The sequence below is a fragment of the Pteropus medius genome, unplaced genomic scaffold, assembly GCF_902729225.1.
Source record: "Pteropus medius unplaced genomic scaffold, Ma_sr-lr_union100, whole genome shotgun sequence".
NCBI lineage: Eukaryota > Metazoa > Chordata > Mammalia > Chiroptera > Pteropodidae > Pteropus > Pteropus medius.
Window position 1 is genome coordinate 17,765,764 of NW_024342467.1, and position 12,395 is coordinate 17,778,158.

The 12,395-nt window shown below is 48.3% G+C and overlaps 1 protein-coding gene across 7 annotated transcripts in view; it reads right to left on the reverse strand.

Moving 5' to 3' along the window:
- Positions 1–12,395, reverse strand: part of PDE1C (phosphodiesterase 1C) — a 446,101-nt gene that overhangs the window by 399,351 nt on the left and 34,355 nt on the right. Inside the window, exon 1 of one of the 7 annotated variants that reach the window (XM_039862681.1) lies at positions 7,772–8,403. The exons of the other annotated variants lie outside the window; for them this stretch is intronic. Coding sequence (XP_039718615.1) covers positions 7,772–7,856 — 85 coding nt within the window. The 5' untranslated portion in view covers positions 7,857–8,403. Of the gene's footprint in view, positions 1–7,771; positions 8,404–12,395 lie in introns of those variants that run through there. 7 annotated transcript variants of the gene reach the window in all.

The following is a 12,395-nucleotide window of genomic DNA, read 5'->3' on the forward strand; positions in this document are numbered from 1 at the left end:
TGTCACTTTGGAAATTACAAGGGTTTCAGGAACTCTGGGCCAGGAACCGGGGGCAAAGACAAATACATATTTTTTCTATTATATTATCAAATTCCCCTGTAAGCGAGAATTACCATACAAAGTTATCTACTTAACAAAATCTAGTCGACTATGTCAAAAACAATTTCAACTCTGAGCCCTTAACTGCTCCTTCATCCAATTTGCCTTCACTTTGCTCTGAAGTCTGCAAAGCATCTTCCACCAGCAACCCCCCGTGCACTGCCCTGAGCCAGTCCCCTGCACCTTCCCGCTCTGCGACACCTACAACAGCCTTCGGAAGTGAATGCTCACCTCCTTCTGGGGGTGGCAGGAACCAGAGAGATGTCCTTACCCAACCAGTCCACTTCCAGATGGAGAAACCGAGCCCCATGTTAAGTGACCTGCCCCGGATGAAAGAGCAAGTTAGTAAGGACCTAACCCCATCTCCTGATTCTGACACCACGACACTGTGCATTCCACCCCACCCCCCGCCACGGTTCCCCCTGCCTTTCCACAGGGCCCGTCCAGCAAACATTTATTAATTCCAATAGTAATCGTGCTACAGACTGAATGTCTGTGTGCCCCCAGAGTTCATATACGGGTTGAAACCTAGTCCCTAGCATGATCGTGTTTGGAGGTGAGGCCTTTGCGGGGGTGATTAGGCCATGAGGGTGGGGCCCTCAGGAATGGGATTAGTGCCCTTATAAAAGAGACTCCAGAAAGATCTCTCACCCTTCCACCATGTGAGCACACGGTGAGAAGATGACCCTCTCTGAACCAGGAAGCTGGCCTTCGCGAGAATCTGCTGAATCTGCCAGTGCCTTGAGCCTTCAGAACTGGAAAAAATAAACTTCTGCTATTTGTAAGCTACCCAGTCTACGATATTTCGGGTAGAGCAGCCGAAACAGTCTATGACAAATAGCTGACAATTTTGAATGCCTAATATGTGCCAGGACCTGTACTAGAAGCTTGAGCCGCATTATGATTTTCATGGGCCCTGGACACTTTTGCCTTTGCAGCCCTATCCTCCATAAAATAATTTTTTTAAGTTTTTAAAAATATTTTCTAGGACTGCCTTGGTATGAAGAATATTAATGTTACAAACTAAAACATTTTATTCAATCTGAAAGTTCATTCTTTAATTTTGATTTTAAAAGAAGTTAAAATACTTTCAATGGCTCCTAAAAATATTGTGGGCCCTGGGCACTGGGCCTGCTGTGCCCAGCAGAGAAGCCAGCCTTGCCAGGAGCTCTGCTTGCATTATACCATTTCATTTCCCAGCTCAGCAAGGCAGATGCTGTTTAGTATGCCCATTGTAAACCGTAGGAAACTGAACTGGGCCATGTGATGTCACCTGTCCAATAAAAGATGGGGTTCAGGATTTGAATCCCAAGAGTCTGACTCCAGAACCTGTTATATTCTGGACATTCCTAAGCCCCATTTAACCATCCTGATCCCCTCTTCCTTTTGGGTCCCAGGCCGGATCCCCAAGCCAGGTTCGGGAGGTCACTGCTGTGGCACTGCTCTCCACCACCCCAGCTTCCCCCCAGCCCCCCGTGGACTCTGCCTACTACTCTGCCTAGGTCCGTGGGGCTGGGTAGACATGCCAGGGTAGACTGCCCCACCTGCAAGCCTGCCCAGAGCGAAACCACAAACCCTTGGGATCGCGCCACGGACCCTCACCCGCTCCCGCCAGAGGAAAGGGACACTGAGCAAACACGCACGATGCGACAGCCAGGCCCTGTGCACGGCACTCTGTTCTCCTGGCCGAGGTTCACCCACAGGGAAGGTGTTACCAGCCCTCTTTATTCTGAGAAAGAAACTGAGGCTCAGAGAAGCTAGATGACTTACCTGGCCAGCACAATGAGTCCATGTGACTCTAAGGCCCAGGACAAATGCAGCCTCTCAGCTGACAAGCGCCCTACAACTGTGCACTCCGCCTGCTGGCTGGCAATCACAGCCCCACCGGGACAGCCTCGTTCCCCCAGCTAAAGACATGGCTTCCCTTTGTGGAGGTGCAAAGCTGTGAAGAGGGATATGCGAGTCTTAACCAGAGTTAAGTGTTCTCTACAGCTCTGTAACTAAGGATCACGCTCCCCATTTTACATATGAAGAAACTGAGGCTCAGAGAGGTGAAGTGATTTGCCCAAGATGCAGAAATAAAGAGGGGAGATGAGTGGCCGAGCAGGGACTGTGGCATGACCTCTCATTCCACACCCCGCTGCACCCCGCTCCGCTCCAGTCTGCCCAAAGATGTGAGGAGGAAGAGGGAATTAGGTCAAGGGGCACTGACAGGTGGCTGTGGAATATTTCGCCTCGGATTCTCATTCGGTCCTCTGTTCCCCTCCTTCACCCCCAACCAGGTGTACGATGTCCAAAGGCCTTGCCCTGACCCAGAAAGACAAAATATTTGGCCAAGAGAGCGCCAAGACCAGCCTGGGCTGAGAGAGTCCTCAGCCATACACACCACGGGAGGCCAGGGGCCTCTGTGCTGGGCTGGAGAGTGGTCCCCACCCCAAGGCATGCAGCCCAGTCGCCCTGGCCTCGGCCATCCACAGAACCCTGCCCGCCCCAGAACTTCTCTGAGAGGAGCATCCGCCCGCAGACCCCCTCGCTCGGTAGGGGTTCCCAGCTCCCAGCCAAGAGTGGGACGGGGAACCCCCGCTCCAGCCCCTTGGGCCTCCGACTGCTGTCTAGGGGCCCTTGTTTTTCCTCCTCTGGGACAACCCCACAGAGAGAAACCCAGGGGCACGGCAGCTGGTGGCAGTTGCTATGGGAAACATCTCTTCAGTACAGGCCTAGAATTTTCCACCAGGTTCATTTTTTGAAGGAAGCAGCTTCTTCACCATATGCCCCACCAACTTCACCCCCTCCTGGCCTGTGTCCTCACCCATGTCCTTCGGACACCCTGGGTGGGTCGTCACTGAGGAGAGGGGGGAAATGAGGCCCTCCCCGAACCCCGCTCCCTCATCTATAAAACGAGTTCCAAAAGAGAGCGATGAGGCCCCCTCGGGTGGTGTAAAAAGTGCTTTTGTTTTGCAGACATATTCCACTTGGGAAGGAGGGGCGAGTAATGTCTGTATTTCAGGCAGCCTCACGGAGAAAGGAAGAGTCCATGAATTAACTTGAGACAAACCCAAGTAGACGTCCAAACCCCAGAAGACAAGGAACGATGATACTACAGCTCTTCCCTCCCACCCCGGCCCCGACATTCCTTCTGCTAACCATTATGACCACCCGCTATAACCATAAGTTCGACGGTTTCCTGGGAATGAAACTCTCAAATCGCGAAGGCTCTGTGACAGTCGGCACAAGTGCAGCCTCACAGTCGTGATTCTGGGACCTGCTCGCCACATGCCTGATCTCACGACCTGAGGAAATTACATAAAGAGGATGCAGAACCATTTGCCCTGGGACATAGGGGAGCAGAGGAACGAACAGGAGCCCCCGGCGGGAGGCAGACGAACAAGGCTTTTTTCTTCTACCTGATCTTCCTCCTGGAAGCTGTGGCAATGGTCGCCTCGTTCTGATTTTGCCCCAGCCTGCGCTGGCTCAGCTGACCTGGGAAACTCCCAAATCTCTCTCCTTCGAGATGACAGACTAATCCCAAAGCTCAGGCAAAAGTAAAGTCCACTGTGGTTTGCCCCACACCACGCTCAGGCCGGGGGGTCAGGGTAGATGTGGTCTGGACCCAAATCTACCACTAACTAGCTTGTGACTTCCAGCCAATTACTTCCTCTTGGGGTCTCAGGAGCTTCTTTTCCTAAAATAGGCGATCGAATGAGCTGAAGAAATCACCTAACTTGGTGCCCAGCCCACATCCCACAGCTGCCTATTCTCAGGGCAGCTCTGACCGACCGTCAGGGTCGCAGAGTCCCCGCAGTCAGGTTGCAGGCCGGTGTAGGAGCCACAGGCTTCCATGTCAGAGGAGCCACACACAGCTTTTCTCCAGGGACTGTTTAGGGCGGCTCCTCGCTGGGTGGGACTGTCCCACACACATAGAGCACTCCACTCCCCTGGCCTCTGCTCACTGTCTGTAGAGATGGTCCCAGACAATACACCCCTGGGGAGTATCACCAGGGTGGAGAACCACGGCCGAAGGCTTCTCCCTCCCAGTCTGAACCAGAAGTGGATGCCTCCCCTTGGCCCAGAAACGTCCATTCTCAGAGAGAGGTTTTGTCGGGAGCCCTCCAAGGAAAGCTTGTCCTTGACCTCGCCACAGGCGTAGGTCAAGCCTCCCGTCCTGCAGAGCCCCCAAGGCCCCCACTGTCCTCACAGGTCTCCCCTAGTAAGAGTCTCTTGAGCCACCATTACCCTAACACGAACCTCTTTAGTGAAGTCCTCCGACCTGGAGATCTTGCACAGTTAACAGACTAGAAGAGGAGCTGATTCCTAATGACAGAACATGGGACACCTGAGAAAGGGAGCGACCTGGGGACCCCAAGGCTCATAAGGATTCTTCTCTCACATGGTAGGAGGGGGATTGTCCACCTACTCTCCCTGCCAAAACATGCGACAGGCTGGCAACCACAGGTGTGTACCACACGATATGTGCATGGTCTCAAAGCCAGTCTGACTGCCACATACTGATGCAGGAATATGAGTCCTTGTGCTTGGAAGAAATATCTGTACTATGTACCACACACACACATATATGCACAGACATATGTAAATGTGCATATATAATATATATTATTGATACATGTTAATTATATTATTATGTAGTTACTATAAAGTAACTGTATAAAATGTAGTATAGTAATTAATATATAGTAATTATAATTATGTATCATATAATTAACACTGATTACATATATAAATAATACATATACATTAAGAGTACCTGCAAATGAATAATGATAAGGTCCCCCAAAAGAAAAACATACAGGGAAAAGACATAAAAAGGCAATTTTACAAAAGCAGTGAAATAAATGTGGCATTGAGATGCTACCTTCCACCTCTCAAACCATCAACTTTTTTAAAAATCATAGGGCCCGGTACCCGTGAGAGTGTGTGAGTACATCGACAGACTGCTGGCGGGAATGTAAATTTCTAGAGGACAGTTAAGCAATACGTTCTAAAATCCTTAAAAATATACACACTCTTGGACCGAGCGATTGTACTTCTAGAAATTTATCCTTAAAAAGTATTCATGGATGTGCTCAAAGATTTAGTCTTTTTTCATTGTTTACTATGGCAAAAATTTAGTGCAACCTAAAGAGCCAACACTGGAAGATTGATGAAATATTCTACGTATAGCAGAAATGAAGCTAATAAGATATCAAATAACAGATTATCAAACATGATTGCATTTTTGTTCAAAAAAGTGTACATTCAAAAAGTACTGAAAGTATATGCAAGAAATATTAATAATATTAAAGTAGCATTGGATGATAAAATTGCAAGTGATATTTTTTTCTTTTGGATTATCCGTATCTTCTAAAATACTTACATTGGCCTAAAACTTCTAAAATGTCTTTTATGGCACTTTTTAGTCTCCCCCTGGTAAAATGTTATGTATGAATATATCATATTACCCTAAGAATACAAATTTCGTGAATATAAGTTCTGGGTCTGATTCATCTTCATAAACTCCCCATGATATTTGCTTAGCGCCTTGAATAATGACAACAATTCCATTTATTGAATGTTTGCCATGTGGCAGGCGATGTGCTAAACTGTATCTTTTTTTAACACAGTAAAATTCAATAAGCATTTGTTGAAGGAAAGAGGGAAGAGTGAGGGCAGATGGAAATGAGTGAATGAACAAATGCCCAGATTGTCGAAATACGGTGGCAGCTCTCTCACCTAGAAGTGACCGGCTGACATTGGACAACATTTCTAACCGGCAGACCAATCTACAGACCATTTATTCTAATGGAATAAGAATGAAAGGAGGGGAGGGTTTGGGGGACACCACGCTATAAACCTGGGGGTTTAGAAGCCATGCTTTTGATAAATAAAATCTCACAGGGAACTACCAGATAAAACTTAAAAATCATTTTTGGAAGTTTTCTTACCAGATTCAAGAAAACTAATATGAACATGACAGTGGCCTTTTAATGAATCACTTTTGACCTTGTCGACTTTTAATTCATTTCTACGAACACTCTCCAGCACCCACCATCACCGTTAGAGAGTGAGAGATGAATCAGACACAGTCCTGTCCTTAAAGAATTTGTAAAGCAAGGAGGGCAAGAGATAGGTGCTGAATTAAGTAATTCAAGGCAGGTGTCAGCTCTCACAGAGGCTACGGGGGATGCAGAGGGAGAAATTCCTTTCCTGTGGGGAAGGAGAGCAGAGATGGCAAGTAAGAGCCAGGACAGACAAGATTTCTCAATGCAGACTTCAGGGAATGCATTCCTAGCTGTGGGAACAGCCGAGCGAAGGCTCCGGTGGGGTGGAATATGGTGAGCTTGGGCAAGGGCAAGCACTGAGGAGGGTGTGGAAGAAACAGATCTGAAGTGACAGCTGAGGCAGCCTAGGGAGTTTAGGCTGAATTCTGGAAGCACCGTGTTTGGCCCACACCCCAGAAATCTTGAGTCACTTCATTAGAAGGAGCAAAAGTGGTCCAGAGGAGGGCTCCTTTCCCTTCCTCTCTTCTTGCCAGTAGCAAATGCCTGCTATACCTCCAAGTAGGTGCCTCCCACCAAAAGAGCAAATTAACACACCCCTCATTTCCAAGGCCTTGAGGGTAAAGTTCAAATTTAAAGCCATGGTGACCTGAGCACACTCAGAAGTAGAAATACTGGAACAGCTCCTGCGCAGCTGGCTCTGCCCTGCTGTTTGCCAAACTCTGGCATTCCACAGAGAGACCTCCCCAGCTTTGCCCACCTCCTGGAAAGGTGAGGAGGCAAGCCCTGGACCAGTGTGTCAAAACGCGCATACCATGGAGCGAATAGCAAAAGCATCAAGAACTGATCTCTTCAACTTCAGCCTCCAGGGCATCAGCCCTGCATCCTGCTCCCTCCAATAGCCTTGAATATACCTCCAGCCCCCTCTGGCACCCCTGGTGGTAAAGAGTTTGGGAAGGAAAGAAAACAGGGAGCCACCGGGAGTGCAGAGGACAGCAGACAGCTTTTTCACTCTGCATCTCTCTCTCTCTCTCTCTCTCTCTCTCTCTCTCTCTCTCTCTCTCTCTCTCTCTCTCTCTCTCTCTCTCTCTCTCTCTCTCTCTCTCTCGTTTCTATAACTGTTGACACGTCTCTGTCACTTCCCTCTATTAATGTCAGGCTTGCATCTCTGTCTCTGCATTTCTGACCTGGTATCTTGGTGTTTCCATTAACGTGTCTGTGTCTAGATGTCTGTTATTCTGTGTGCGTCCCTGTGTGCCTGTCTTAGTTTCTATCACGTCCACGTCTTCCTTTCGCCCGCTTCCCTCGCTCGGTATTTCTATCTCCATCTCTCCATCTCTCTGCCTCCATCCCTGATTTTATCCCTCCTCTCCCGACTTGAGTTACTAAAATCAAAGCGAGGAAATCGAGAGAGGTGTGATCCTGAAACACAGCTTCAGCAGGACGGCCGGGTTCGAGTGGCGGGCGGGGCGCCGTGGAGACAGCCCCCCCTCCCGCCCCCCGGCACGGCGACCTGGCCACACATGCGACGTCCCGGCCCTGCCGTGCAGTCCCCGAGCACCCGAGGCCCAGCCCGGCCCCTGGCCATCCCCCCTCCCTCGCTCAGAAAGGACCCTCGCCGCCACGGGAAAGGGCGTTTGCACAACCCAGAAGTCGGACAGGCGGTGGAAAGTTCTCACCGATGGTGAAGCTGTAGCCATCGATGCTGAACGTGGCGCTCCGGCATTTTTTGAAGCCCTCTTTCCTGCTGCTGGCGTCCGTCATGGCTCTGGCGGTGGCGTCGCAGGTCCCCGCGCCCGGCCGCGTCCCCTCCCCGGCGGCGCTGCGCGCGCGCTGTCCCCGCAGGTCCGCGAGGGAGCGCGCGGGCTGCGGGCGCTGGCACCGCCAAGTCCCCGAACCCAACGCGCCAGGCACACGGCGGAGCCAGCGGGCGACGCCGCCGCCCCGTGCGCAACGCCGGCTTCCACACGAGAGGCGCGCGGAGCAGGGGTGGCGCCGCGCACCCGCGCGCGCCTGGAGGGGGGCCGGGGGGTGGGAGCCGCAGCCCCCAGTCTCATCCACCCTCGTCTCTGGGAACCGCCGAAGCCGACGCGCTCCAGGCGCGTCTGTTTTCTATCTCCGCTTCGCTGTCCCCTCTCTGGAGGATGGTGGGGTTTGGGGACCCAAGGGAATGGCTAAGAACTGGCGGCCGTGCTTCTTCTAGATGTTTTCTCTGGCAGGCAGGAGAGCTCCCAAAAAGCACATCAACAGATGGAAAAGCAAACATCTAAGCCGGGCAGATGCTGCCAAAGTTTACTCCAAACAAGGAAGTCGGGGAAAGTCACCACGCCCACTTCCTCCCAGCGACTGTCCTCTTCGCTAGCCCGGAGCCCCGATAAGATGACTTCTCGGCGGCCTCTGGCCATGAGATAATTATCAAAGGAACCCACATTTGTAGCCAACAAGCGCTTTACACAGAGGCTCTAAACTGCAGTTTACGACCGACTTCTAGCCCATTCCAAATGGCTTGTTCCAGCCCTTTTCTATTTGATTTTGGCCAAATATGAGACTCTTGGAATTTGGAGAGGTGGGCGAGATTTTACCAGTCCTAGAGCTATCCCTGTTGTTTCAGAAAGGGAAACTGAGGCCAAGAGAGGCTTGACTGAGGTCCCACAGCTAGAACGTGGCAGCGTTTGGACCTGGAAGTTTCATTTTATGACACCAATTCAATCATTCGGTCCTCCCAGGTTCTGAAACGACCGAAGCGGACAGGGTTTATACAGAGAAAACCATTCCCCTTGGAAGGGTTTATAGCCGCACTGTTTCCTGTCAGGGCTGGGGAGCGCCTATGAAGAAACCAGAGCTCGATGCCCTGGCGGAGGCCACCCCATGTCGCATATGGAGTGACGGCGCTTTCTATGCTCAGGCTACTATGGGGCTACAATGAAGGTAACCACATTTGTGACGGAATATGACACAATTAACAAACATTTGTCAGCATTAAGAGTGTCAATCAGGTATATTCCTAAGTGGTTCCAGTTGAGTTTAGGGAGCAGCGAGTCCACACGTCTTCAGAATCTGACTAATATCAGAAACCATCTCCGAAAAAAGAAACATATACACATAGGTGCAGTATTCTACAAATGATTGCAGGGGAACCATAAAACCCTCAAGCCCACTGGAACCCAGGCTGATGAATGTCTCAAGAATTGAATCTTCCTCAACTGGGTTGTTGTCGTTGTTGTTTTAGAAATGGATTTTTTTTTTTATGCCCGCTGTAGTTGGAACTTCAGTTGTAAATTCCCTCAGGGAAGATCTAGAATCCAGTCACATAGATTGGGTCAACAGCAAGATTAATTAATCCAAGGCAATGGGTGTCACGGACCTCACGGCACATCTCACTTCCAGAGCCGAGGAGCTCGAACCCCAGGTGCTCCCTGAGACGAACTGGTTACAACGTGACAGCATGAAAAGGGCTCTAGGCCGACAGAGCTGGGTCTGAAATCTGCTCCGCCACTTACCAGCTATGTGGCCTGGAGCAAGGTGCTAGACTTCCCTGAGCCCTTGCTTCTCTCATTCTTCAGTGAAGATGAAGTAAGAGGAAATGGGAGAGACCAGGCATGTAATGGGCATTCAGTGACTGCAATCACCACATGACTCCCCGTTTCATTATGTAGACACTGTGGAAAATGCTTCTCTGTACAATAGTATGTTTTCGTTATTGTTATCAACATTAATTTTATAAGAAATTTTTATGCATAATATTACTATATATTTTAATATAGTAACTAGAATTTTCTTATAGTTCTCATTTCCTCTATTTCTGCCGCTTTTCCAAACCTTTAGCAGAAGCACATGACTTCTTTTGTGTCACTGTAAGTCTTGGTATTAGGAGCCTGAAAGCCCTCGATTTTAGTCTCCGATAGTAAATTATCAAGAAAAAAAAATATCCTAATGCAATGGAAATTTTTCCTTGAGTCAGTGAAATTAAAACTCAGTATTTAATCATTCTTAGCAGAAAAGCTTTTGAAATATAATCTGTAAAAATAATAACAATGTGATCATTTATCTGTCCCCTAAAGACTGGTAAAAATAACTTGCCTGAACAATTAGAACTGTTTTTAAACTGCTTTTCCCGGAATCATTATCTCCCTCCCTGGTTTCAGAGATTGCACACCTACAGAACCACTAAATGCACTGCTTCAAGTGCGAAGTCTTAAAGCAGCCTTCTCAGTGTGGGGCTCTTTCACCAAACCAAGAGAAGCTGAATGCTAGTGTTACATAAGCCAAGATAGATCGAGTTCAAGACCAAGATCAAAAGAAGCATTGCTTCTGCTCGCTCTTCCAGAAATGCTCCTTCAAGAATGCCTGTGAAGTAAGGAAACTAAACCAAGTCAGCCAAGCGGCTGTGTGTGTGGAGCAGGTGTGTGCGTTAGAGCATGGGGTCAACAAACTAGTGCCTGCAGGTCAAATCCAGCCTGTCACCTGTTTCTGTAGAGTCTTTGAGTTAAGGATGGCTTTTACATTTTTAAGTGATTGGGAAAAAATTCTAAAGAACGTGTCTTGTGACACATTAAAACAATATGAAATTCACATTTCAGTCTCTACAAAAAAAGTTATATTGGAACACAGCCTCGCTCATTCATTTACCTACTGTCTATGGCTGCTTTTAAACCAGAAAGCAAAGTTGAGTTGTTGTGCCAAAGAAATACTATCTGATCCTTGACAGAAAATGTTTGCTGACTCCTAAACTGTTGTAAATACCTTGCGCCTGTCTGGGCTTGGATAACTTCTCATTTTATTACATTTACTTTAAAATAAGTTTAGAAAGGAAATGATCTTTTAACTACTAGAGTGGATTCTTACAAGGAAGGCACAGTGACTAATGTTTGATGAAGGAAGGAAAGGAACAATACACATATGAATAGTTTGATCCAGTCATTAGCCAAGATTAATTAGATGAAGATTAGTTTATCCCAAGATGTAATGCGTGACCCTGGCTTCATCCCAAGAAAGTAGACTGGGAACTGAATTCAGCGCCTAAATTGGTTCGTAGCTCATGGAACAAATAATGTCCTTCAAAATATAACTATATAGAGGAAAATCAAAACCTGGCAGAAGATTCCTCTGACACAGGTGCTAATACGTCCTTTGATACTCCCTATATCAAAGGTATCAGGGGCTGACACCTGTTTCTCTATAAGGGAAAAAGTGTCGATGATGAGAATGTTTTGCTCATTGGTTTTTCACCCTCTAGAAAAATATGAGACACTGTCTGTAGCACTTGTTATCACAAAGTCAGCTTTCTAAGAAAGTAACTTTTATTTATCAAACCTAAGAGAGGACAGCTCCTCAGCACTTCAGTAATGCATTTCAACCATTCTCAGGTGAGAAGCATCTATCATGTGGAATTCTCCCAACAGCCACTGGTCCAAGAATTATAAACCCAGGTTGTCCCAATAAGGACACCGACTGGGCTCTCTGACAACCACTCCAGATGCTGGGAAGAGCCCCCTGGCATTCACGGGATCACAGAGATGGCCGCAGGCAATGGAGGTTCTGAACTGCAACCTTGCTCCTCTGTCTGTAATTCTATCTGGTAGAATCCAGATAGGACTTAGGAGTATCTTTGCTGAGCATAGGAATTGTGAGAGGTGAAGAGAAAGTTCCAGTGCATTCCAAGCCCAGTTCTAGCCAGCATCCGAAAATCAACTACCCCCAAATTCCCTGAGATGCCCTCGTACCTTACACTATACTCCTTTTTTGTGAGTGACACAGCATCAAGGAGTTTCCGTTGCTTGCAATCAAGAATCCTAACTCATCCACCAAAAACATTCCCTACAAGGAGGGATGTAGAGGAGGAAGAAATGAACACAGAAAGGAGGAATTAAACTAACATGACTGAGGCCAACTATGCATGAGGCAGTGTGCCAACCAAGAAACAGCCCCTGCCTTTAGGGACTTTACAAGAAGAGTGAGCCCCCGGAATAGCCTGTGGAAGCAGAGGTCCCGATGAGAAAGCGTCTCAGAAAGTCTGCACCTGTGGCTGAAATTCCTCTTCAGCTGTCACGAACGCCTTTCTCCACTCCATTTTGCTTCTACCTCACTGCTTCCCTAGAGCCCATTCCTTGTTTTTCATATTAATTAGGCCGAGGGATGGCAGAGACCATCGACATAAACAGAAAGAATAAAAAGCAAGGTTACTACACACCTGAGGGTCTGAGGAAGGTGCCAGAACGATGCCAAGAGGCCCCGATGGAGATTACAGAATTCTATTTGCACAATGGGGCAATTTTTCTTTGTGATGGGGATGGCTTCCTATCT